The sequence below is a fragment of the Oryctolagus cuniculus genome, chromosome 12, assembly GCF_051225735.1.
Source record: "Oryctolagus cuniculus isolate XC-2025 breed Fujian yellow rabbit chromosome 12, ASM5122573v1, whole genome shotgun sequence".
NCBI classification, from domain to species: domain Eukaryota; kingdom Metazoa; phylum Chordata; class Mammalia; order Lagomorpha; family Leporidae; genus Oryctolagus; species Oryctolagus cuniculus.
The window spans coordinates 8,942,835-8,964,885 of record NC_142878.1 but is presented as its reverse complement, the minus strand read 5'-3'; the positions used below and the strand labels follow the sequence as shown (position 1 = coordinate 8,964,885).

The following is a 22,051-nucleotide window of genomic DNA, read 5'->3' as shown; positions in this document are numbered from 1 at the left end:
AATATGCACCGAGCTCCTCCTCCGTGCCAGGTCTGAGAGCCGGAACCTCCCGCGCGTAAAGCAGGTGGTGCTTCTGCCCTCACCGAGCCTGGTGTGCCGTCTGTCCGTCCTCTGTGTTCCTGCAGACTTCCCTCCCACTCTCCCCTCAAAAGTTCCCTCTGCCCACTCCTTCATTCCCTGTTGCGTTTCTTATGTGTCAGATCCCATCTGTCCAATCATTTGCCATTTCTTTCACAAGAATCTAAGGCTGAGATGTGCTTGGTGCTGTGCAGGTGCTGGGGGCACACAGGAGACAGCCCCAGCCTTGGTACTGGAGAGGCTTGTGGTTTGGTTGGAAAGATTGATGGGGAACAGATAGTGGAAGTCAGTGTGATAAGTCTTGTGAGGACACAAGTTTGGGGTTATATGGGTCCAAAACAGAAAGGGGTGGGCAAGGAGCCTGCAGGTGGTGCAGGGACAGCAGTTAAGGCTCACTTCTTGTGATGGGAGTTGCTCGGACAGCACTGGGAGCAGTGCTTTGGAGCAGCCAGTTCAGGAGGAAGACAAAGGTGTTCTGGGCAGAGGTCGCAGATGGACAAGAGCCCGGGGTCTGAAAGACACAGTCTGTTTGGGGAGCTACAGGAATGATCTGAGACGAAGGCTGTGGTGATGTGCAGGAAAATGGGGCTGAGCTAAGGCCAGGAGCTGGGACCCGGAGGAGACTCAATGCCCTGCAAAGAGTTTTGATTTTCTCCCAAAGATCCTGGAGATGGAGCACGGGACTGAAGCAGGGAAGTGCCATGGCAGATTTCAGCTTCAACAGTCACCCCCACAGCTGTGTGAAGAATGGATAAAGAAAGAATAAAATGGGGTGAGGAGGATAGGTTAGGAGGATATTTGCAGTAAGCCGACTGAGGAGTTAGGCGGGCCTCAGCTGGGCATGTATGGCAGAGGCAGCAGAGAGGCTAAGATCTTTTGAAAGGAACTAAGAAATGCAAATCAGTGGGCCTGGAAGACTAGGGAGCTAGGGACTGGAGAGAGTGAGAGAGAGGCAGAGGGGCTCTGCAGGGTCCAGGGAGGTTTCAGTCTGCCTGCTGACAGGAGCCTCGTGTCGGAAGGTAGAGCAGGATTATGGCAAGAGGGTGTGAACTGGAGTGAGAGCGTGTGCTTCTTCATTAGGCCAACAGATACTCACTCAGCCCCTAGGGTGGGGCAGGCGCAGTGCTAGGTAGGCTGTGGGCTGGTAGCCTTCTTCAGCCAGGGTTCTGCAAGAGAGTGAAGCCTTCTTACCTTAAGGCGTTTAGCATGTGTGAGGAATGAACTCCTCTGCGCACCTAGAATGGTAGCAGACATTTCTGTATTCTGGGATTCAGCTGTGAACAGTACAGACCAGGGGCATGCTCTCACGGGCTGAGGGGCCGCTGACACTGTAAGCAGGCCAGGTAAGTAGAGATGTGGTTAGTACTGGTCTGGGAAGAGGTGACGTGGCTGCGAACTGAGGGAGAGGAGGAGCCGTGGAGGAGCTAAGGGAGCAGAGTCCTGGGGGGGCAAACAACACACATAAAACCTACAAGGTAGTGCCCCTGGCCTGGGGGGACGCCTGGCCTGACAGCAGGTGTGTTTGGAGCCAAGCTCAGTTCCCAGGGGATCCTGGGGCCTTCCAGCTGAGTGCCCGGGAAGGCCTTGAAACAGTCAAAGTATCACAGGATGTAGCTTACATTTTAAAATAACCATTGTTGATTACTTTTTATTCTAAAATAATTCCAGATTTACAGAAAAGCAGTAAGAGTCACCAACTGTGAACATTTGCTTTATTGATCTGTTATATTCGCCGCGCCCCACCCTAACTCTGCAGGAGTAGATTATGGTACCACATCCCTTTACCTCTGAATACCTCAGTGTGTTCCCTCAAGTATCCGCAGCATAGAGTTTGATACTAGGAAATTAATATTGCAGTGTTGCTAGTATCTCTAAACCTCACCCATGTTTCTCCACAGTAGCATTTCTTTACAGAAACCAAAATGAAACCAACCAACCAACCAAGCTAAAACCTCAGACCTGTGGTCCACTCCACGAATTCACATTCGACGTAGCTGTCATGTCAGTTTGGTCTCCTGTAATCTGGATCTGTTTCTTCACCTGTCTGTCTCTCCATGGTGATCGGCCTTATTTTTGCTCAGGCCTGGGCTCAGCTGATGCCTTTGGGACAGGAATGTCACCGACATAGAGCTCTGCTCCCCGCGCCCTCTCGGGCGGGGGCACACCATGTGCCTTTGTTACTTGGATGCTGACTTGAACACTTGGGTAAGGTCCTGACCCACAGGCCTCTGTACTGTAGAAGCACTATTTTTCCCTTTGTCACTAATGCGTTTTGTGGAGCTTGTCTGAGACCATGTGTATATTGAAAACCCTGCCCCCTGGTTTTAGCGTCTACTGATGATTCTCCCCTGAATCTATTACTACTCTAGTCAGACAGCCAACCTCTAACATCAGCATTCTTTCAATGTTGATTTGTTGGCATCCCTTTATAAGGAAGAGCTTTTCCTTTACCACATCTTATTTATTAGTCATTTACTTGCATCAGTACAAGTTCTGGGAATCCCGTCTTTAAATGTGCTACAACCAACATTGTTGTCACAAACGTGTCATCCCACACTTGCCAGCGAGAGCTTTGAGCTGGCTCTTGCATTCTTGACCCATCCTCTCGTTCCATGCATATTTCCTTAATCTCCAATACAACATGATTTTTCAGGTTTGTCTTGGACATCGCCTATTCCAGCCTTGGATTCAGGGAGCCCTTGGTTACTCTTTGTGGGGAACGGTATTTAGACACCAAGATCAGGGTATAGTGTGTCCATTTTTAAATCTCTGTGGCCAGATCTAATGACCCTCAGAGTTGCAGAATTTTGATGTTAAGAAGTTTAAGAAATTCCATGTAGCCCCAGAATGATGTGGAAAGAGCTCGGGACTGGGAGCTCTGATTCTGCCACTCACTAGGAAATCCTCTCGCCTCCCTGGCCTTGTTTAAAGCACAGAGGGTAAATTAGATTATTTCTCAGCCTTGGCCCTGTTCTAAAGCTGTCTTCCTGCTGCCTCTCACCTGTGCCGGTTGCTAAGGCCACTGGAACTGGCAGGATAAAGGTGGAGTAGCCAACGGGGATGTCCACCCCATGCTGACAAGTAAAGAAACCGCAGGGAGGCCACACTGTCCCTCTCCAACCCTGCTCCGGGGGTGAGGACCAGGGCTGTGACCTGGGAGCCTGACCGGGGCTGCCCAGTCCTCACTGATGTCATGGTTGGGACACATTCGCCATCATTGCGGCTTCTCCTTTGGCAAACTCGCTAGACCCCCAAAGCTTCCATCATTTCTCTCTTTTTGTACACTGTGTTCATTGTTCTTTCTCTGTCTCTCTCAGTCATTCTCCAAACTTCCTGTGTTTAGAGGCAATAAAATTAGCGATCCCCAAAAGAAGAAATACAAATTTACCAATAAATACATGAATATGTGCGGCCTTGCCACTTTGGGGCGGGGTGGGGGGATGGGTTACCTGACAGAGGAGCCGACTGAGGACAGAACAGCAGTTTGCGCCCAGCCCCACGGAAGGGACGTGCCCTGCTCACGTGTGCTGTACCGGAGGCCTGCGCTGGTGTGAGCTCTTGCCAGCGCACTTCAGCGATAGCTGCTCAAAGCCCCAGAGCTTTCCATAGCCATTACCCAGTAGTCCTCTGTAGGGATTTATTCAGAAAGTAAAAAAAAAAATTTCAAACAACCTAAAAGCTCAGTAACAATGGATTGAGTAATTCACTTATGACACATCCATGCAGTGAAATACTGTGCAAACGTTAAAATTTGTGTCATAGAAGATTACATGAGAATGGTTCATAAATTGTCAGGATAACTCATTGCAAATCTGCATGTAGCTCCTGAGACTATTTTTAAAAAGGAAAGACTAGGTTTATTAAAATGAAGCATAAAAGCGGTTTTCGCTGGCTCGTTAGCTCCAGGAGGTAAGCTTGCTGTGACTTTCCATTTTCATCGTTGGACTCATCCGTGTCTTGACAACAAGCGTGTGTCACTTTGTTGTAAGAAACCTGTTACTGTAGAAAAAGCCACGGCCCCACTTTTCTGAGCAGGGGTCCCTCAGGCTGCTCCTGCTGGGTACGAAGGTGACTCTCCCGTGGTCAGCTGTCTGTGTATTGTCTTCAGATAGAATGTTGATTCGGGGTGAGGATGCCTGCCATCCAGGTGGGGATTGTGTGGGGATGCAGGCACGTGGGGTTTATGCCTGGCCTGCGAGTGCAGCCGGGCCGGGTCCTGATCTCCCCCCCCCTCTGTCCAGCCTCTTCCCTCTCTTCCTCCGTCCCAACCACTTCCACTCGCTTTCCCCAGCTGTCTTCCCTCCCACTTCCTCTCTTGCTGGTCCAGGGATGTATTGCTGTAGAACACCCCAAACCTCCGTGGCTTGGAATAGAAACTCATTCTGCAATTTGTGCAGAGTTCAGTGCGGTCAGGTCAGCTGTGCCCCATGCCCCACGCAGCGGCGTCCACTGAGCGTGCCGGGAGAGGACAGTCAGTCTCCTGCCAAGATGGCTCCCTCACGTGGCTGAGTAATCTGAGCTGGCTGCCGGTGCCTTTCCACCTGGGTTTCTCCGTGGGCTGTGCAGGCTTCCCTCTGGTTCTGTGGTTGGATTCTGTGTGAGTTTGCTGGAGCTGACATAACAAATACCGTAGACTGGGCAGTGGAGACCACAGACGCTTGTTTTCTCGCACTTCTGGAGGCGGGGTCCGAGACGAAGGTGTCAGCAGTGCTGACAGCAGCACTGGCAGGTGCTGGCAGGTGGCCACCTTCTCCCTGCATCCTCAGTCTCCTCTCTCTGCCGGTGGCCACCGGGTGTCTTCCTCTTCTTGCATAAGGACACTCATTGTGTTGTATTGGGCCTACTCTCACAGCCTCATTGTAATTCGGTCACCCCTTAAAGACTTCATCTCCAAATGGAGTTCCACTCTGAGTTACTAGAGATTAGAACTTCAACTCAGGAAATTGGGGGAAGTGGGGGGACAGAATTCAACCCATGACAGGTTCAAGAAGACAGAGGCTGGCCTGGTGTAGTGGGTTAAACACCACCTGTAATGCCGACAACCCATGTGGGCACCAATTCAAGTCCCTGCTGCTCCAGTTCCAATGCAGCTCCCTGCTAATGGCTTGGGGAACACAGCAGAAGATGGACCGAGTGCTTGGGCCCCTGCCACCCATATGGGAGACCCTGATGAAGCTTCTTGCTCCTGGCTTCCACTTGGCCCAGCACTGGCTGTTGTAGCCATCTGAGGGGTGAACCAGTAGATGGAAGATTTCTCTGTCTCTTCCTCTCTCTCTGAAACTCTGACTTTCAAAATAGATAAATAAAACTTAAAGAAAAAAAAAAAAAAGACACCGAGAGCAGTAACCACCAGTTCCTTAAGGCTTGGGCCACCAAGCTGGCACTGCAGGATTTCCTCCATTTGCTGCGGGTCAGGGTCATAAAGTCCATGTTCAAAGGGAGGGGGCATAGACCCCCCCACACACCTCTGGATGGAACAGGTGTCAAAGAATGTTGGAGCTGTGTTTTCAACCACCAGTCTTGTTTTGGGTATAACCATCCCCGGTATCCATGGGGCATTGGGTGCAGAACCCCTACAAGATACCAAAATGCACAGATGGTCATGTCCCTTGTGGAGGTGGCATTGCATCCACACAGAACCTACTCAGCTCCTCCTGTACCTTCCAGATCCTCTTTGGCTGAAACCTAACCCAAGACAAATGTTGTGAAAATAGTTGCCACAGTGTGCTGTTTTAGGAATAGTGACAAGGAGACGGTCTTCATGTTCAGTACAGATGCAATTATTTTTTTTCAATCTGTGGTTATTTAAATCCATGGATGCAGACCCTCTGAATGCAGACGTCAGCTGACCATGTAACACTGCTCTAAGCTGACCCTCAGCTGGAGAACCGTGCCTCTCTCTGTCTTAGCCCTGAATGAAAATGTGTTTCTCACTCCTTTAATAAAATGTGCTTGGTAGTCATGATGATCCCATCTGCTGTTGGTTTTTTTTTTTTTTTTGACAGGCAGAGTTAGTGAGAGAGAGAGGCAGATGGTTTGCCCCCCAAGTGGCCACTATGGCCGGCACATTGCGGCCAGCGCATTGCGCTGATCCAAAGCCAGGAGCCAGGTGCTTCCTCCTGGTCTCCCATGCAGGTGCAGGGCCCAAGTACTTGGGCCATCCTCCACTGCCCTCCTGGGCCACAGCAGAGAGCTGGACTGGAAGAGGAGCAACTGGGACAGAATCCTGCACCCCAACCAGGACTAGAACCTGGGGTGCCGGCGCGGGAGGCAGAGGATTAGCCTAGCGAGCCACAGCGCCGGCCCCGTCTGCTATTCTAGTATCACAGACTGCTGAGGAAGGTTTCCAGCTGATAGCTAAGGGGCATGAGTTGAAAGTCACTACCACTCCCCCACTTGGCCAAATGGGGGGGGGGGGGAGCTGTTCATTGAGGGGCAGCTGGAAACCTAGGGAATGGTTCTATGACTGTTATACTTTTCCTGGTGTTTATTCATTCCACGACATCCTCTCCCTTTAAATGTACGATCAGATGGGAGGGTGGGGACAGCTCTGTGGTGCAGAGAAGTAAGCTGCCGCTTGCAAAGCCAGCATCGTGTAGCAGAGTGCTGGTTGGGGTGTAGCTGCTCTGCTTCCAGTCCAGCTCCCTGCTCGTGTGCTGGGAAAGCAGAGGAAGAGGATCCCACCACCCGCGTGGGATGGAGTTCTAGGCTCCTGTCTGTTGTGGCCATCTGGGGAGTGAGCCAGAGGATGGAAGATTCTCTCTTTCTCTCTCTCTCTCCTTCCCCCTCCTTGTCACTCTGCCTTACATATAAATAAATATTTTTATAAACAATGAACAATCAGATGCATTTACATATTTCTTAAGTTTGTGGTCTATTTTACCCTACCAGATACCACCCACAATACATCTTGGCGGGTTTTATTCTCCGCAGTATCCTAAGTGCTTAGAATCGTGCCTGGCCCAGAGCAGCAGGCATTTAATAAATATTTACTAAATGGATAAAAACGTGAGTCGATTGGTGCTCTGTGACCCTTAACTTTCAGGTTGTCTGTTATGCCGTCTTTCTCTTCCTGACAGTATAAGCAGGCTGTCCGAGAGCTTGTGCGCTGCGTAGCACTGACGAGAATTTGCTATGGCGACTCCCACTGGAAACTGGCGGAGGCACACATTAACCTGGCTCAAGGCTACCTCCAGCTGAAAGGTGAGCGCCCGCCCTCCATGCAGACTGGTTCCTGCTTCCAAATTTGAGTCACAGATAACGGGAAGGATGAGATTTTGCATATTCTCCTTTACAGCACTGGGAAGCCATTTCTTTCTAGAAAGCGTTAATAAACATTCAGAAGAGAAAAGGGAAGACAGACAGACCCTTCTGGGTTTTGTGTTTGTGACCTTGAAGTAGGGTTCTTAGGAGATGAGGAGTCCCAATGGTTAGAAGGCTTTGTCAGCAGACTCTGAAGCACAGAATGCAGACCGAGATCGGGATCGACCCACATTTTTATTGACAGGGAGTCTCTTGACTCTGAGTAACAAAAAAGTAAAAGGCTAGCCCAAACTGGCACAAACAGAAATGTATGGCGGGGCTGGCGCTGTGGCTCAGCCAAGCCGCAGCTTTACAGCGTCCCATAGCAAAGTGCTGGTTCAAGTCCTGGCTCCTCTGCTTCCGCTCCAGCTCCATGCTGATGCACCTGGGAAAGCAGCAAATGATGGTCCATGTACTTGGGCTTCTGACACCCAGTTGGGAGACCCGTATGGAGTTCTAGGCTCCTGGCTTCAACCTGGTCCAGCCCTGGCTGTTGTGGCCATACAAACAACTTAAAACTCTAAGATTAAAATTTCTTTAGCCAAGCCATATCCAGATGTTCAAACAGTGAGACCAGAATTCTGTTTCTGTTCTTGCTATTGGCGCCATTCTTAGCCTTTGCCCACATGGCAATGGCTTTAGGCTTCCCTTACAATCATTCCCAGGAGAAAAACAATGAGTCTCCTTCAGGATCCCAGGATTTGATGATGGGGTGGGAGGTGGGGGTCCAACCGACCAACTTGGGTTGCATAGCAAATGCGAGAGGTAGTCTGATGGCCTCTTGGCTCCACTGGGTTCTGGGGGAGAAGCTGGCCTTGGCTGTCACACGTGGATTGGGTATGCAGGGCCTGGACATCCTAGCAGGAAAACAGAACAAGAGGAAATGGATATAGGAAAGGCAAAAACAACAGATTCCCCACATGTGATGTCTTCTCACCGACTGTGCAGCCTAGGACAGGACATGCAAGGGATCATCTCTGCAGGCAGGCCTCCAGCTGGAGATGATGATGATGGCGATGATGATGATGATGAAGACGCTGACCCCCAGGGTGGGTCCAGTGATGCCTGGAATACTAAAGTGGAAGAGACTAAACTGCCCTCCATAGGAATGCCACCCGATAGATTTGGCCAAACCTCCTTAGAGACTGGTCCTTGTGGAAGACCACTGTAAGAACCAGAGGGGACCTTGGAGATGGTTTTGTCTAACCTTGCCCCCTGGTCCCGGTTTCTGATTCAGAGGAAATGACAAGTCTGAGCTGAAACCGCTTGCTGCAGATCACGCTGCTAGTACGCCCCGATCAGCCTCAGACCGGGCTCTCACGTGCAGGGGCCTTGCTGTCTCGGATCCAAGCGGTACCTCGCTCCCCCTGCCGCCTTCCTGGGTGGCAGCGTTTCTCTCTCAGCTGGAAGTGGAAGCGTGTCTGCTGGTTATTAGGCTCTAGCTCAACCCCTCGCGCCGTGCTGTTTTCCACATAGAGCTTCACTCGCTCTTCACCTCACTCCTGGGAGATGGGTGTTCGTGTTCTCTCTGCTCACAGCTGAGGAAGCCGACACCCACGTCTCAGGAATCCGTCCTGGGCATTCTGAACTCAGAGCCGGTGCCCTTCCCCTCAGCCCACACTGAGGAAGAGTGAGGTCCTGAACGGCCCGGACGTCCCCCAGGCCTTTTGTGGTACCACGGGCATAGCTGACTCTAACGCATTTCTGGCAAGTTAAGGATGTGCTTTTTAAAAAATAAGACACGGGGCGAATATTTGGCCTAAAGGTTCAGGTGCCTGTTAGGACTCCCACGTTCCACATTCAAGGTACCTAAGTTCAATCCCGGCTCAGAGTCCTGATTCCAGCATTCTTATGCCTTCCTCGGGAAGCAGTGGCGAGGAAGTAGGCGGGTCCCTGTCGCCCGTGTGGGACACCTTGATTGAGCTCCCAGCTCCTGGCTCAGGTTCCCTCAGCCGATGCGGGAACCAGTGGACAGGTAAGTTCTCTATCTCTCTCAAACATTAAAAAAAAATTGATTTATTTAAAAAAATGAGACACATAAAATTCAGTGAGAGTTCCCACATGAAGAGCATAGCTTTGATTTTTCTCCGAGAGACATCTGATAGACGCAGGAACAGAATTAACTTGGTATTTTGACTGCTTTTGCTGAAATTTGAACTCCGATTCACGTAACTAAGAAATAAGACAGGGATATATGATGTGAGTAGGAGGTGGTGTCAGAGCAGGAATAGGGCAGGAGTGGGGGAAGCAAACAGGCTAGAATTCTCGAAGTGATCCCGTGTCACCCTGTGCACACCGAGAAGCTGGGGGACACCAGGGCGCACTGGGGCGTCTGTTCTCAGCAGCAGTTTTGTTGGCTTCGTTTGGCTCCTCTTTGTCTCATGGTAGCCTGCTGCCACGGAGGAGTGAGAGGTCGATGCGCACTCGTCCGTTTCCTCCTTGGAGTCAGCTCTAGCAGTATGGTTGTAGATGCACGATCAGAAGATCCAGAATTTTTAGTATTTCATTAAGACTGCTGTCACCGAGCCAGGGTAAAAATTCACGAGTACCTTATTTCCTGCCCAGAATGCTAGAGTCCTTGTCTTCCATTTATTTTTTGTAATTACTTATAACATTTTACATCTGATATTGGTAAGGTTTCAAAGCTGTTCAATCCCAGCTCATTCTGTTTATTTCTTAGAAAGGCCACTTGGGGAAAATTTTGTCTTCAGTACTTGGTAAAAAATGCTTCTTTGGTTGTTCCAGTCATGGGAAAATTCCATGCGGCCCAGGTACAGCTCCACGTGCCACGTGGCCATGCGTGAAGACATGGAGAACCACGCTCCTGTCCATGTGTTAAGAAGGAAACTGAGATGACGTCTTTTCTGGTCCGTAGGTCTCTCACTGCAAGCAAAGCAACACGCAGAAAAAGCCCAGGAGATCCTCCTCACTAACTCCATTGGGCCCCCACGTAGTGACAACACGGGAGTTTTCAAGTGTTCCGTGGAGCTCTTCCACACCATGGGGAGAGCCTTGCTCGACCTTAGGCAGTATCCTTCTGTCTGTGTCTTCACAAACAGAAATCCTCCCTGTGCTACGCGTTCTCAAGGGCAAAGGAAAAGCTGACAGGGACTCAGGAGGGCCAGGGGAAGTCGGGGGCTGAGGAAGCCGAGCGCCAGGGCCCCGCATGCAGACCAAGGTGGGGAATGTTTCCTGAATGCAGTTCAGATTTAAGGAAGCCTCGGAGAACTTGGAAAAAGCGGAGAGACTTTCAGAGGAACTGCTGCAACGGGGAAGGATCGTAAAGGAAGAATGGCTGGCAACTCAAGCGCGGATCAAGTGGTCATTTGCACAGTAAGTTTCAAGGTCAGGACTTTGTATGCTTGGTGGCTAGGGGTTCTTTGCCAGTGGCATCTGTCTTCAGGTAGGAGGAGTTCCTCCCTGGGGTTGTATCCATGACTTCTCCCAAGGCCCCTGTCCAGAAATGAAAGAGGAACACAGCCGTGTCAGAGCAGCCCCAGCAAGGCACGGACCTCAGTGTTGCTCTGCCCTCATGCCCACCTTGGGTCCTGAGTTCTCACCGTGTTCTCTTGACTTTTTCTGCCTGCTCTTCCTCCCTACCCCTTGACCCTGACCCTGTACCCTCCTCTTCCTTCCTCCCTTCCTTTTCTCCCCCACTGCTCCATCTGAAACGCTTCAGTAGATTGATTTTGTGATTAGGGCCTCCAAGGAAAAAGATCTTAAACTTACCTGAACCCATGACCCCGAGAGGATTGCTCTTGGCTCCTCACCAAATAAACCCAGCTGGAAGAGGTAGAAAGAGAGGGGGATGGGCCTTGGGTAGCTGGTCCATTTGTCTCTCCCAGGGGGCCAGCTCTAAGCCATTCCCCTGGAGTGCTGCAGTGAGAAAGCAGGCCCAGCTCTTTGGAAGGATGGGTCTGTGGTGGGAGGAAGGTTGGAAGGGGCTGCCCTACAAGAGTGGAGGATCGCAGTTGACCGGCATGGCTGCCCTTAGCCGAAGCTGGAAGAATTCAGTCTACCTCTGTAACCTTCCAGTTTGGTTCCCAAAAAACTCAGAGACCTGGCAGAAATCATTTTTAAGAAAGATTTTGGGAAAGAACCCTAATAGGACACACCTAATCCTCCCGTGTGTGTGTGTGTGTGTGTGTGTGTCTGAGTGGGGGCGGGGGGGACATGTGCACCATGTTTCCTTGTTAATTAGTTTGGTTTGGTTTGGAGATTTTTTTTTAACTTTACCTACCAACTTCATCAGTCCACTCCAGCTCCTTAGTTTTTTTTTTTTTTTTTAATTCATTTCCCCCTTCATTTCTGAGTTTGATTCTCATATCCTCGCCATTATAGATGCCTGTTTTAATGATGGTCTATTCCACTAAATATATAACTTGGAATGGGAAATTGTGTTGCTTTGTGTACTGATGAGTTTCAAGTTTGTTCATATTTGAAGTAGGAGTCTCTGCTCTCTTTTCTCCACCCAGCTCTTCATTACTGCGTCTATTTTGTTTATTGCTTTTGGCTTCTGCACGGTGCTGCGCAGGATGCACTTGCCCTTCTCTGCTTCCCCGTCCCCCCGCAGTGGACACGCAGCTTGTCCCCAGCCCTGTGCCACCAAGTAGGGCTGCTCTGAACACCCCAATGCAACCGGACTTAACGTAGCTGAGCAAGACTTGTTCTGAACTTGGTCTGCAAGTTACTCTTTAGTCCGGAGATTTTTCAAGGGAGGTATGTTTGAGGTATCTTGATATTGTTGATATCTAATTTTATTCAGTTGTGGACAGAAACATCATCTGTATGGTATCAACTCTGAACTTATGGAAGCTTCCCCTGCAGCCTGGTCCATGGTCACTTTCTGTGGATGTTCCAAAGGCAGCCGTGCACAATACGGTGGTGTTCTGGTTGATGCCGCCCTGTGTGGACGCTGGCGGGCTTCCAGCATTGCAGCCGTCCTGGTTTGTGTAAGTGTGTGCCGTGTTCGCACAAGGATGAACGTGGCTGAGAGGTCATTGCTCAGAAGGTACCTGTCTGTCGTCAAGCAGCACATGGCCGTGGGCTGCCAAGGACATGCGTTCTTTATTTGTTGTGTGTCATGCTGCAGTGCCTTAGGTTGACCTCATAATTCTGTTACTCAACTTTGTGCCTTTGCTTTTTTGCCACTTGGACATCGTAGTTTTTAGGATGAGTGTGTTTAAACCTCCAGCTACACATGGGCCATCTCTATCTCCTTATAACTCTGCTAGTTGTTTTGTATTCTAAGGCTCCTTTGGGAGGGGAGGATAGATCAACAGTAGCGTATCTTCCTACTCTAGTATTTTGTCGATAGTATATCTTGTCCTTTTTGTCCCCTGTATTTATATTTATTTTGCCTGATATTTTACCCTGGCTTTATTTCAATACAGCTTTTCCTGTGGTATCTTTTTCATTTAAATTTTGTTTTCATTTTTAAAATTTTTAGTTGGGTTTAAATTTCCTTGTGTCTTATCAGTTTTATGTTCATTTATCTTTTCTTGCTTTCCTTGATGTTCATCAAATATTTTTATCATTCCTTTTTCCTCTCCATTGACTTGTAAGTCATACCTTGTTTTATTTTAATCTGGTGGTAATTATAAAGTCTGTCACTGATATCCTTGACTTATTAGAATTTGATTGTCAATTAGTCAATTAAGCACTTGCAGGACAAGGACAGGACCTTTGCACATGCTAACTCTGTACTCGTCTCTGCTTGCTGCTCTTTTCTTATATTTATGTCACCACGTGTTTTATGGCATAGCACAGGCAACCGCCGAGAGGAGGAAGGGGTTTGTAATGTGCGTAAGTGACCCAGGGGCTGTCCCTAGAATCTGTAAGGAGCCCTATATATTACTAAAACAGTCAACCTAGAAAAATGGGCAAGCGGCTTTATAAAAAAGATAGCCACATAGCTACTGAACATATGAAAAGATGTTTTAGCCCTCAGTTATCAGAATAATGAAAATTAAAAATCATAATTCCCACGAGAATGGCTGAAAAAATTTTAGAGACTGATAGCATCAAGTGTCAGCAAGTCTGCGGTTCCGCACCCTCTCCTGTGCTGCTGTTTGGAATACGTTTGGAGTGACTGCCCTGGAGTGCTGTTTGGCCTGTCTGCTAAACGTGCACATTCGCACCCGCTGTAGCCCAGCAGTCTCACTCCTGAGTGCAAACTCAACAGCAACAGCCACACAGCAGAAATGTGTACATTTATGCACCAAGAGACACATCCAGGAAGTCCAAAGCTACGTTGTTTATAAGCAAGAACCGGAAGTAGCCAATGTCTTCATCGACATAGGATAACTTTTGGATGTTTCCACCAGAAAGAAATGTTAAATGCTTGGAGGAATAGATAAGTTTGTTCTGGGTGGACCTTATACAACAATGTCACAGGGCTTCCTAGAGATACATACAATTTTTATGTAAGTTTTTGTTTGTTTGTTTGTTTGTTTTTGACAGGCAGAGTTAGGCAGTGAGAGGGAGACAGAGAGAAAGGTCTTCCTTCCGTTGGCTCACCCCTCAAATGGCTGCTGTGGCCGGCACACTGCGCCGATCTGAAGCCAGGAGCCAGGTGCTTCCTCCTGGTCTCCCATGCGGGTGCAGGGCCCAAGGACCTGGGCCATCTCCACTGCCCTCCCGGGTCACAGCAGAGAGCTGGACTGGAAGAGGAGCAACCGGGACAGAATCTGGTGCCCGACCAGGACTAGAACCTGGAGTGCCGGCGCCGCAGGCGGAGGATTAGCCTAGTGAGCCGCAGCACCGGCCAATGTAAGCTTTTTTTTTTTTTTTTATTTTACATATTTTAAAAAGTAGCATAGATAAAATTGTGATCTTTTGGTGACCAAGAAAATGATCAGGCTATGCTTACGCTTGATTCTTATCAACATAATGCTGGGTGACAGAAACCAAGCCCAAAGGGCCGTCATATAGGATTCCACAGGTGGGTCGTCCAGTGCAGTCTCTCCCTTCCATCTTGTAAGACAGGATAAAAATGAATCAGAGGTCTGAGATGTGGCATTTGCTGCATCTGTCGGGGCCTGACTAATGTATTATAGCTTAATACTGAGCAGTGTTTTTACAAAACTGTAAATTATCTCCTGCCATAATCTGCCACCTTCTTGGAGTCTGGCTTTTAGATTAGCAGTACCAAACCTTGCCAGCAGATGGCGAGGCTCGTTCGCGTCAGGGCTGAACACGACCAGCATTTGAGTTCGCATTCCGGGCTGACCTATGAAGTCACGTGTACTTTCTGTGTTAGCAGAGTTGTTCAAACTTTGCCACTCTTTTCATCCTGAATCTCCACCCTGACATCTTCACTGCGTCGTGCGTGTTTACACTGCGTGATTCCCACGCACTCACTCTGCTTTCCATCCGCATTGAAATGCAACTGTGTTGTTCAAACTGATCGGCTTCCGGAAGTAACAGAGCTCTGGCTTTACCCATTTTTGTGGTCACACGTGAACCACAGCGGTCTTTTCCTTTGCCGGGTCTTGGAGGTGGGAAGGCCGGGATAATCTCTCAGGCAGCTCTCATGGGACTTACGTGCCTCTTAAAGGAGATCTTTCTGTGAATCCTCTTCCTCCTCCTGCCTCTCCTTTTATGGTGCCTGCCAGGCCAGGCCAGTGCCTTGCTCGCTGGGCTGGCGGACAGTTAAGTGCTGCAGGGTGACTCATGCCTCACCGTGCCTGAGGGCCTCCCCCTGCTCCTCCTCTGCCCCAGCCCTGCTTCATCAGTTCTGACTTCTTAATTTAGGAGAGCGAATCCAAGCCATGTGTCCCTATGTTGTATTTCTATAAATCTGTTAAAGTCTCTGGGAAAAAACGGGCATACTTTTCCCAGATGTGAAAAATTATCTTCTGTCCTGGTCACAGAAAGATAGATCCACAGGGACAGACAGCTGTCTTTGTACCTGTGAACACTGCTGTGCACAAAGGCACACACGCATGTCTTTCTAAATCACCCCTCCACATGGCATGGCTGTGGTGCTCTGCTGCTCAGGAACCCCCGGCCTCCCAGCCTTCCCTGTGACTGCACTACCTGGTGCTTTTGGCTCCATGCACAGCCTGCCCAGCAGGCGCTGGCCTGGCCTTGCCGTGCCTAACTAGCCCAGGAATAAGTAAATACTTTTCATATTGAGAGCATCAACAGGACACCTGGCAGGTGTTTCAAGGCAGTGGGTTGTGGAGTCAGAATCCCGGGGTTCAAATCAGTGTTCACTCCGACTTGGATAAATCCTGGCTTCCTTTGAGGCTCTCTTGGGTCTCCTGTTAGCCTGGGAATGGCAGGACCTCAGTGTGTTGCTGGGAAGAGTAAATGGACACCACGTTAAAGTGTCTGGGAGCCAGCGTTGTGGTACTGGGGGTTAAGGTGCCACCGTCAATACCTCATCTCATATCCGAGTACGAGTTCCAGTCTCGGGTGCTCTACTTCCCATCCAGCTCCCTGCTAACGTGCCTGGGAAGACAGTGGATGATGGCCCAAGTATCGAGCCCTGCCACCCACATGCAAGAGAGACCTGGATAGAGTTCCAGGTTCCTGGCTTCAGTGTGGTTCAGTCCTGGCCATTGCACCATTTGGGGAATGAACCATCAGATGGAAGATCTCTCTCTCCCCCTCCTTCCTTCCCTCCCTCCCTCCCTCCCTCCCTTCCTCCCCCTCTCCCCCAAGCCGAGTTGCTCTGCCTTCCAAATAAAAAGATTTATTTATTTTACAGAGAGAGACACATATACACACAGGGATAGAGAGTTTCTGTGCCTACCAGTTCATCCACCAAATGGCAGCAACAGCCGGGGCTGGGCCAGGTTGAAGCCAGGATCCTGGGACTCCATCTGGGTCTGCCATGTGGTTGGCAAGGGCCCAAGCACTTGGACCATCTTCTGATACTGCCTTCCCAGGTTCATTAGCAGGGAACTGGACTGGAAGAGGAGCAGCCAGGACTGGAACCAGCACTCATATGGGATGCCAGGCCACACAGGCAGTGGCTAAACCCCTGAGCCCCAACATTGAAAATCTTTTTTTTAAAGCACTGGACAAATGGTAGCTTCTCAAAAATGAAAGAGAAGGAAAAGAAAAAGGAAATAAAAGCAACTTCTGTTATATTTACTCTCTAATTGAGCATTTTTATTTCTGTCATTTTGTCCCTAAACTGAATTTAAGGCAGATGGTCACATCACAGATGCAGGCCTTGCGCGGCATGATTGCCCCTCACGTGCAGTGTTTCCCCTGTGACTTGAGAACGCCGAGTGCTCTGTCTGCTCTCCTTTGCCGTCCAAGCTAAAACGAAATATCTCCATATGCTTGTTTTATAAGCTTGATTTTTGCTGCTTTGTCTTGCTCTCTCTTTCTTGTAGTCACAAGATGTGGAAAGTAATTCTGTCACAAAGTTTCCCAAGCAGAAGAGGAATGGGAAGATCGTCCTTTAGCTGGTACAGGTTGAGCATCCCGAATCCCAGTGTTTACATTCGGATCTTCAGATTAGGGAAAGCCTTCTGCAAGTATTCCCAGCTCTGAAGACATCCCAGCCAGAAGCACTTGTGGTCCGAAGCGTTTTGAAGCAGGGGTACTAAGCGTGTCCCTTCTGGGCAGGAGCAGAAGACAGATGGGAGTGAGAAGGTGCAGGCATCCACTGGGCACTGCTGTGGCCTCACTGAGGTGGTGTCCCCGTACTCGTGCCTGTGGGAGTGTTTTTAAAGATTTACTTGTTAACTTGAAAAGCAGAGTGACAGAGAAGGAGAGAGATCTTTCGTTTGCTGGTTCATCCCCCAAATGTCTGCAGCAGTCAGGGCTGGGCCAGGCTGAAGCCAGGGGCCAGGAACTCCAGTTGGAGCTGGATCCGATGCTCCAGTACGGAATGCTGGCGTCACAAGCAGAGGCTTGGCCCACTGCACCCCGATGCCACCCCCTTCCCCTGTGTCGAATGTTTCCTGCCGTACTTGGATCCCAAAGTCCCCTGAAAATCGGTCCAGGGGTGAGCTCCAGGTCTAACTTTTGTTTCTGGACCCGATTTCTTTTTTCCCTAACATCTTCTTTTCATTCCTCCTGGATGCCGAGTTGCACTGCTCTCTGCAGGAGACAAGCGACCAGCGCTCCAAGCCCTGCTTCTCCCCGGCCTGCTCCTGGCAGCGGTCTGTGTTCTCCGGGAGAGACACCTCTGCAGCTCCTGTGAGCCATTCTGCGCTGGAAGGCTCTGCTGCTTTACCGACAGGAAACCATTTATTTACTTATTTATGTGCTGGTTCATGATCCGATATCCCCACGATTGGCAAGATGCTCTTAACTTCCATTAGAGTCCGATTTTCATTTTCTTTTTTCTTTTTTAATGTAGGGAATCAAAAACCACGTGGCACAGGTCACTCTCATATGCTTTATCTGCTGTCTACTTTTTGAATTCCCTAAAGCTTTAATATTTTAGAGCTCTATCTTTTTTATCTTTCCCTTTCTGACACTATATCCTTATAATGCACATTTTTCCTAAATAATAATGACTGAGATAATAGAAGGATGGTTTGAAATAATAATATGCATTACTAGTAGTTTGTAACAAATATCCAACAGTATGTGTCTGAGTAGTTATCTGACACATGCTAATATGTATCAAGTAGTAATTAACACTTTGAAAAGCCCCAGGGCTGCCATTGCTGAGCCCCTCATGGGTGAGGCCGCTGCTGCGTGCCTCCCAGTCTGGTTCCCCTGTGAGGTGCAGGCGCTGAGTATTCCCATCTTCAAAGGAAGCAACCGAGAGTGCTGAGCCTGCCCCTCACACCCCCAGATTGTTGGGAAATGACAGAGCAGAGCCAGCCCGTGCTGCAAACCAGGGCACAGGTCATGTGCCCCAGGGCAGGGCGGGAACTCACCCTGCCCTCTCTGGAGCAAAGCCTCGACCGCCGCACCGCGTGGCAGAGACCCCGAAGTCAGTCTCTTCTCACCTTGACTCCAAACCCTCTTGTCGTCTGTCGGGCTTGCTCTCCCATCAGAGTCCCATGGTCAAGGACATCCCCCCGAGCCTGTCTTTTCCCCTGTGCTCAGTGTTCTCAGCAAGCTCTGGAGCCTTCCCAAGGACACTGTGCCAGAGGAGGTTGCCTGCACGTGCTGCGCGCTCAGACGCGCCCCCGCCTGTGAGCTCTCCCGAGACCGAGACACGCCGGAGACGAGGCAGTGTCTCGGGTGCGCTGTAGAATCCCTGTGGATGTATTTTCATTCAATAAAACATGCCATGCTTTAAGCTGTAGACCTGCCAAATTAGCATACCGCCACATTCTGCTGTTCAGAATTCCCTGTCTTTTTCATCTGTCTCGGGTGTTCCCTAAAGCTACCAAATGCATTCACACGAGGCAATAAGTCCTCAGAGCATCCCCCACAGGCAGGTAGGAATGGAAAAGGAGAAAATATTGCTAACCCAAATGTTACACAGGAGGAAAGGGAAACAGACAAGATTACCCAACATTGACTGATGCTTCTAAGTGAGTTGGAGATGGTCTGGGACTGTAGCTTAGTCGTTTCTTGATAGGGCACTCTGTCTTTGGTTCTTTTTTACCACATAAGCTGTGAAACTGAAGCAATGTGTTTTTTTGTCTTGCCTCTTCTTAGCCATGAGTAGTGTCCCATAATCAAGCCTCATGAGGCTCGCCGGGTGTGGCTGTGGACACTGGAGGGCCCCTGAACCAGGACCCTGTGATGGCGACAGCAACGCCTGGGGCTCCCAGGGTGCAGTGGGCTTCCTTCTTTGTACACACTCAACAACAGAGCATTGCATTCATTCATCTTCCAAAGAAAATATTGTAGGCATATGGACGTGTAGCTGTGATTATGCAGCGTCTCATGTGCATGCCACCGTGCTTACAAGGTAAAAGATTTCAGAGGCGTGGAGGCCTGCTGTGTTCTTCCCCATCCGCTTCTCTTCCCCGGCTTAACAGGCAGACACTCTGAAGGTCTGGCTATTTTTCATTACTCCAAATGTTCTTATGCCCTTTGCTGCATATGTGTAGGACCATAAAGATATGTTATTATTTCATGTTTTAAACCCAGTATGCATGTTTCCTTCTGCCGCTTGCTTGTTTCCATTCTGTCTGTGTTTTTGAGATACACACACCCCTATCGATGGACACCTACAGCCCCGGTCTCATCATTGTGTTTAATTGTCTGACTTCCCCGGATGTGGTGGTCCGTCCTCACGGATTGCTCCCGGTTTGTCACTACCGGCACGCTTGTTATCCAGCCTCGTTTTGGGCATGTGTGCAAGGTCATCCCTGTAGTAGTGAACTCCCAGGAGTGGAACTGCTTACCTGACAAGCTTACCTGGCCTTTACTGGGTCTGCCCAGTGCTTTCCACCAGGTCGTGCTCCCCTGCAGGGTGTGAATCAACACGGATACACAGTCATTTCTCACGGTCTCTTTCCTGACATGTCCCGATAGTGAGGTTGAACATTCGTATGCTTCTTAGACATTTGGAACTTCTGTTCTGTAAATTATCTGTGCACATCTTCTGCTCATTTTCTATTGGACTGTCCACATTTTTCTCACAAATTGGAGACATTCCTTGTATTTCTGGGAATGCACTATTTTGCTGATTACCTCAATTGTATATACTCTACTCCCAATGTATAATTTGCCTTTTCACTTTCTTTTTAAAATTTACTTACTTCTTTTTTATTTAATAAATAAAGAGATAAGCAGGAAGAGAGGGTGCCATCTACTCCCCAGATGGCCTCCCATAACCAGGGGTGTGCCAGTGCTGAAGCTGGGAGCTAGGAACTCCGTCTGGGTTTCCCACATGGGTGGCAGGAACCCAGCTACTTAGGCTATCGTCATCTCCTGCCGGGGTCTCATTAGCAGGAAGCCGGAATCCAGAGTTAGCGGCAGGTGTTTAATCGGGCACTCTGATAGGAGATGTGGGCTTCCTTTTTTCAGTGGTTGTATGTTTTCATCTACTGAATGTCTGTATATTTTCACCCATTTGGAAGTCTTACCAACAGAGAGAGAGGGGGTGGGAGGGAGGGAACTTACTTCCCAAATGTGCACAACAGCCAGAGATAGGCAAAGTCAGGAGCCTGGAACTGCAGGCAGGTCTCCTACGTGGGTGGCAGGGGTCCAAGTACTTAGGGCATTTTTGGCTGCTTTCTTAGGCTTGATAGCAAGGAGCTAGATAGGAAGTGGAACAACCAGGACTGGGGGCCGGCACTTGGCTATGGATGCTGGTGTTGCAGGTGGTGGCTTAACCTGCTGTGCCACAGTTCTGGCCTTGAGTTTTTTTTTTTTTTTTTAATTAATTAATTTATTGGAAAGTGAGAGATACATGGAAAGATAGAAAGAGAGAAATCTTCTATCTGCTGGATCCAGGGAGCTGGATCAGAAGTGGAGCAGCCAGGACACGAACTGGTGCCCATATGGGATGCCCACGTTGCAGATGGCAGCTTCATCTGCTATACCACAATACCCGCCCTGAGTTTTTATTTTTAATGTCATCAAATTTACCTCTCTTTTTATTCTGATTTGTACAAAAATATTTTATATCAGAAGTCCTTTCCTACCCAAGGTCATGGGTTACATTTTCTTATATCTTCTCCAAAGGCACGAGAGTGTTGCCGTTTAATATTTATTTATTTGTTTGAAAGGCAGAATTAGAGAGAGAGAGAGAGAGAGTTCTTCCATCTGCTGGTTCACTCCCCAAATGACCCAATGGGCTGAGCCAGGCAGGAGCCAGGAGCTTCTTCTGGGTCTCCCAGGTGGGTGCAGGGGCCCAAGGCCTTGGGCCATCTCCTGCTGCTTTCCCAGGCCATTAGCGGGGAGCTGGACTGGAAGCGGAGCAGCCGGGACTTGAACTGGAGCTCCTGTGGGATGCCAGCACTGCAAACAGCAGCCTCACCTGCCGCACCACAGCCTGGCCCCCGCTGTCGCCGTGTAAACCTAGGCCTCTAATCCACTTGGAACTTTTTTTTCCCAGTTTTTATTTGCATTGGCATAATGGTGTTCCTTTTACTGATGATTATTTATTATTCTTATAATACATTTTACTCCATTTTTTGTAAAAGCTCAATGGGCTAAGACAATACCTACCTCACTTGTGCAATGTCTTCAATAAGTTTGATTCAGGCTATCTGGAATTTTCCAAAATCTTCTGTGCACAGTGGTAGGGTGAAGCTGTGACTGTAGTTGAGCCCCTCTGGACACAAGGATGCACTGAGGCTGTTGCCTGTGGTGCACAGGTTGGGAGAAGGAGTAAGTGGTATGGTTATGTCCGGGCATTTGCCATCCATCTCTGTGGCTTGCTTCAATGTGCAAAGCCTTCCACAGACGTCTTACTTGATTCTCACTGCACCCCTGCTGGACACCAGCATTCAGACAAGGGTACCAAGGTTCAGAGATCTCAGAGACACGTCATTCCTCTCCTAGCTGTGTGAGAATGCTCAGGCTACAGCTTGGAGTTTCTACCCCTTCTGCAGTATCTGCAGCTGGTTCTCTGCCTGTGTTCCTTTCTGTAAAGTTTTCTCCAAGAGGCAGGTGTTTGCAAGATGACTTTGAAACCTAGAAAGGTGCTGCAGTGTTAACTTGGAGTGACACATGGTGCATTCGGCCATGGTACTCGGTGGTGGCTACAGCTGCCTGTGGTCCTCACCGTTACTGTCCCTATGGTACTCTGTTCTTTAGTGTCCTATCCCATCTCTGAAAAGAA

The 22,051-nt window shown here is 49.3% G+C and overlaps 1 protein-coding gene across 12 annotated transcripts in view; it reads left to right on the top strand.

Annotated features, from left to right (window-relative positions):
* Window positions 1-22,051, top strand: part of TTC23 (tetratricopeptide repeat domain 23) — a 98,907-nt gene that overhangs the window by 24,012 nt on the left and 52,844 nt on the right. For all 12 annotated transcript variants that reach the window (XR_016218729.1, XR_016218728.1, XR_016218726.1 and 9 more), the window contains exons 3-5: window positions 7,158-7,281; window positions 10,256-10,409; window positions 10,588-10,713. Coding sequence is in view for 8 of the 12 variants with exons in the window: in XM_089311135.1 (XP_089167261.1) it covers window positions 7,158-7,281; window positions 10,256-10,409; window positions 10,588-10,713 (404 nt within the window). In the remaining 4 variants the exon portion in view is untranslated. The remainder of the gene's footprint in view (window positions 1-7,157; window positions 7,282-10,255; window positions 10,410-10,587; window positions 10,714-22,051) is intronic.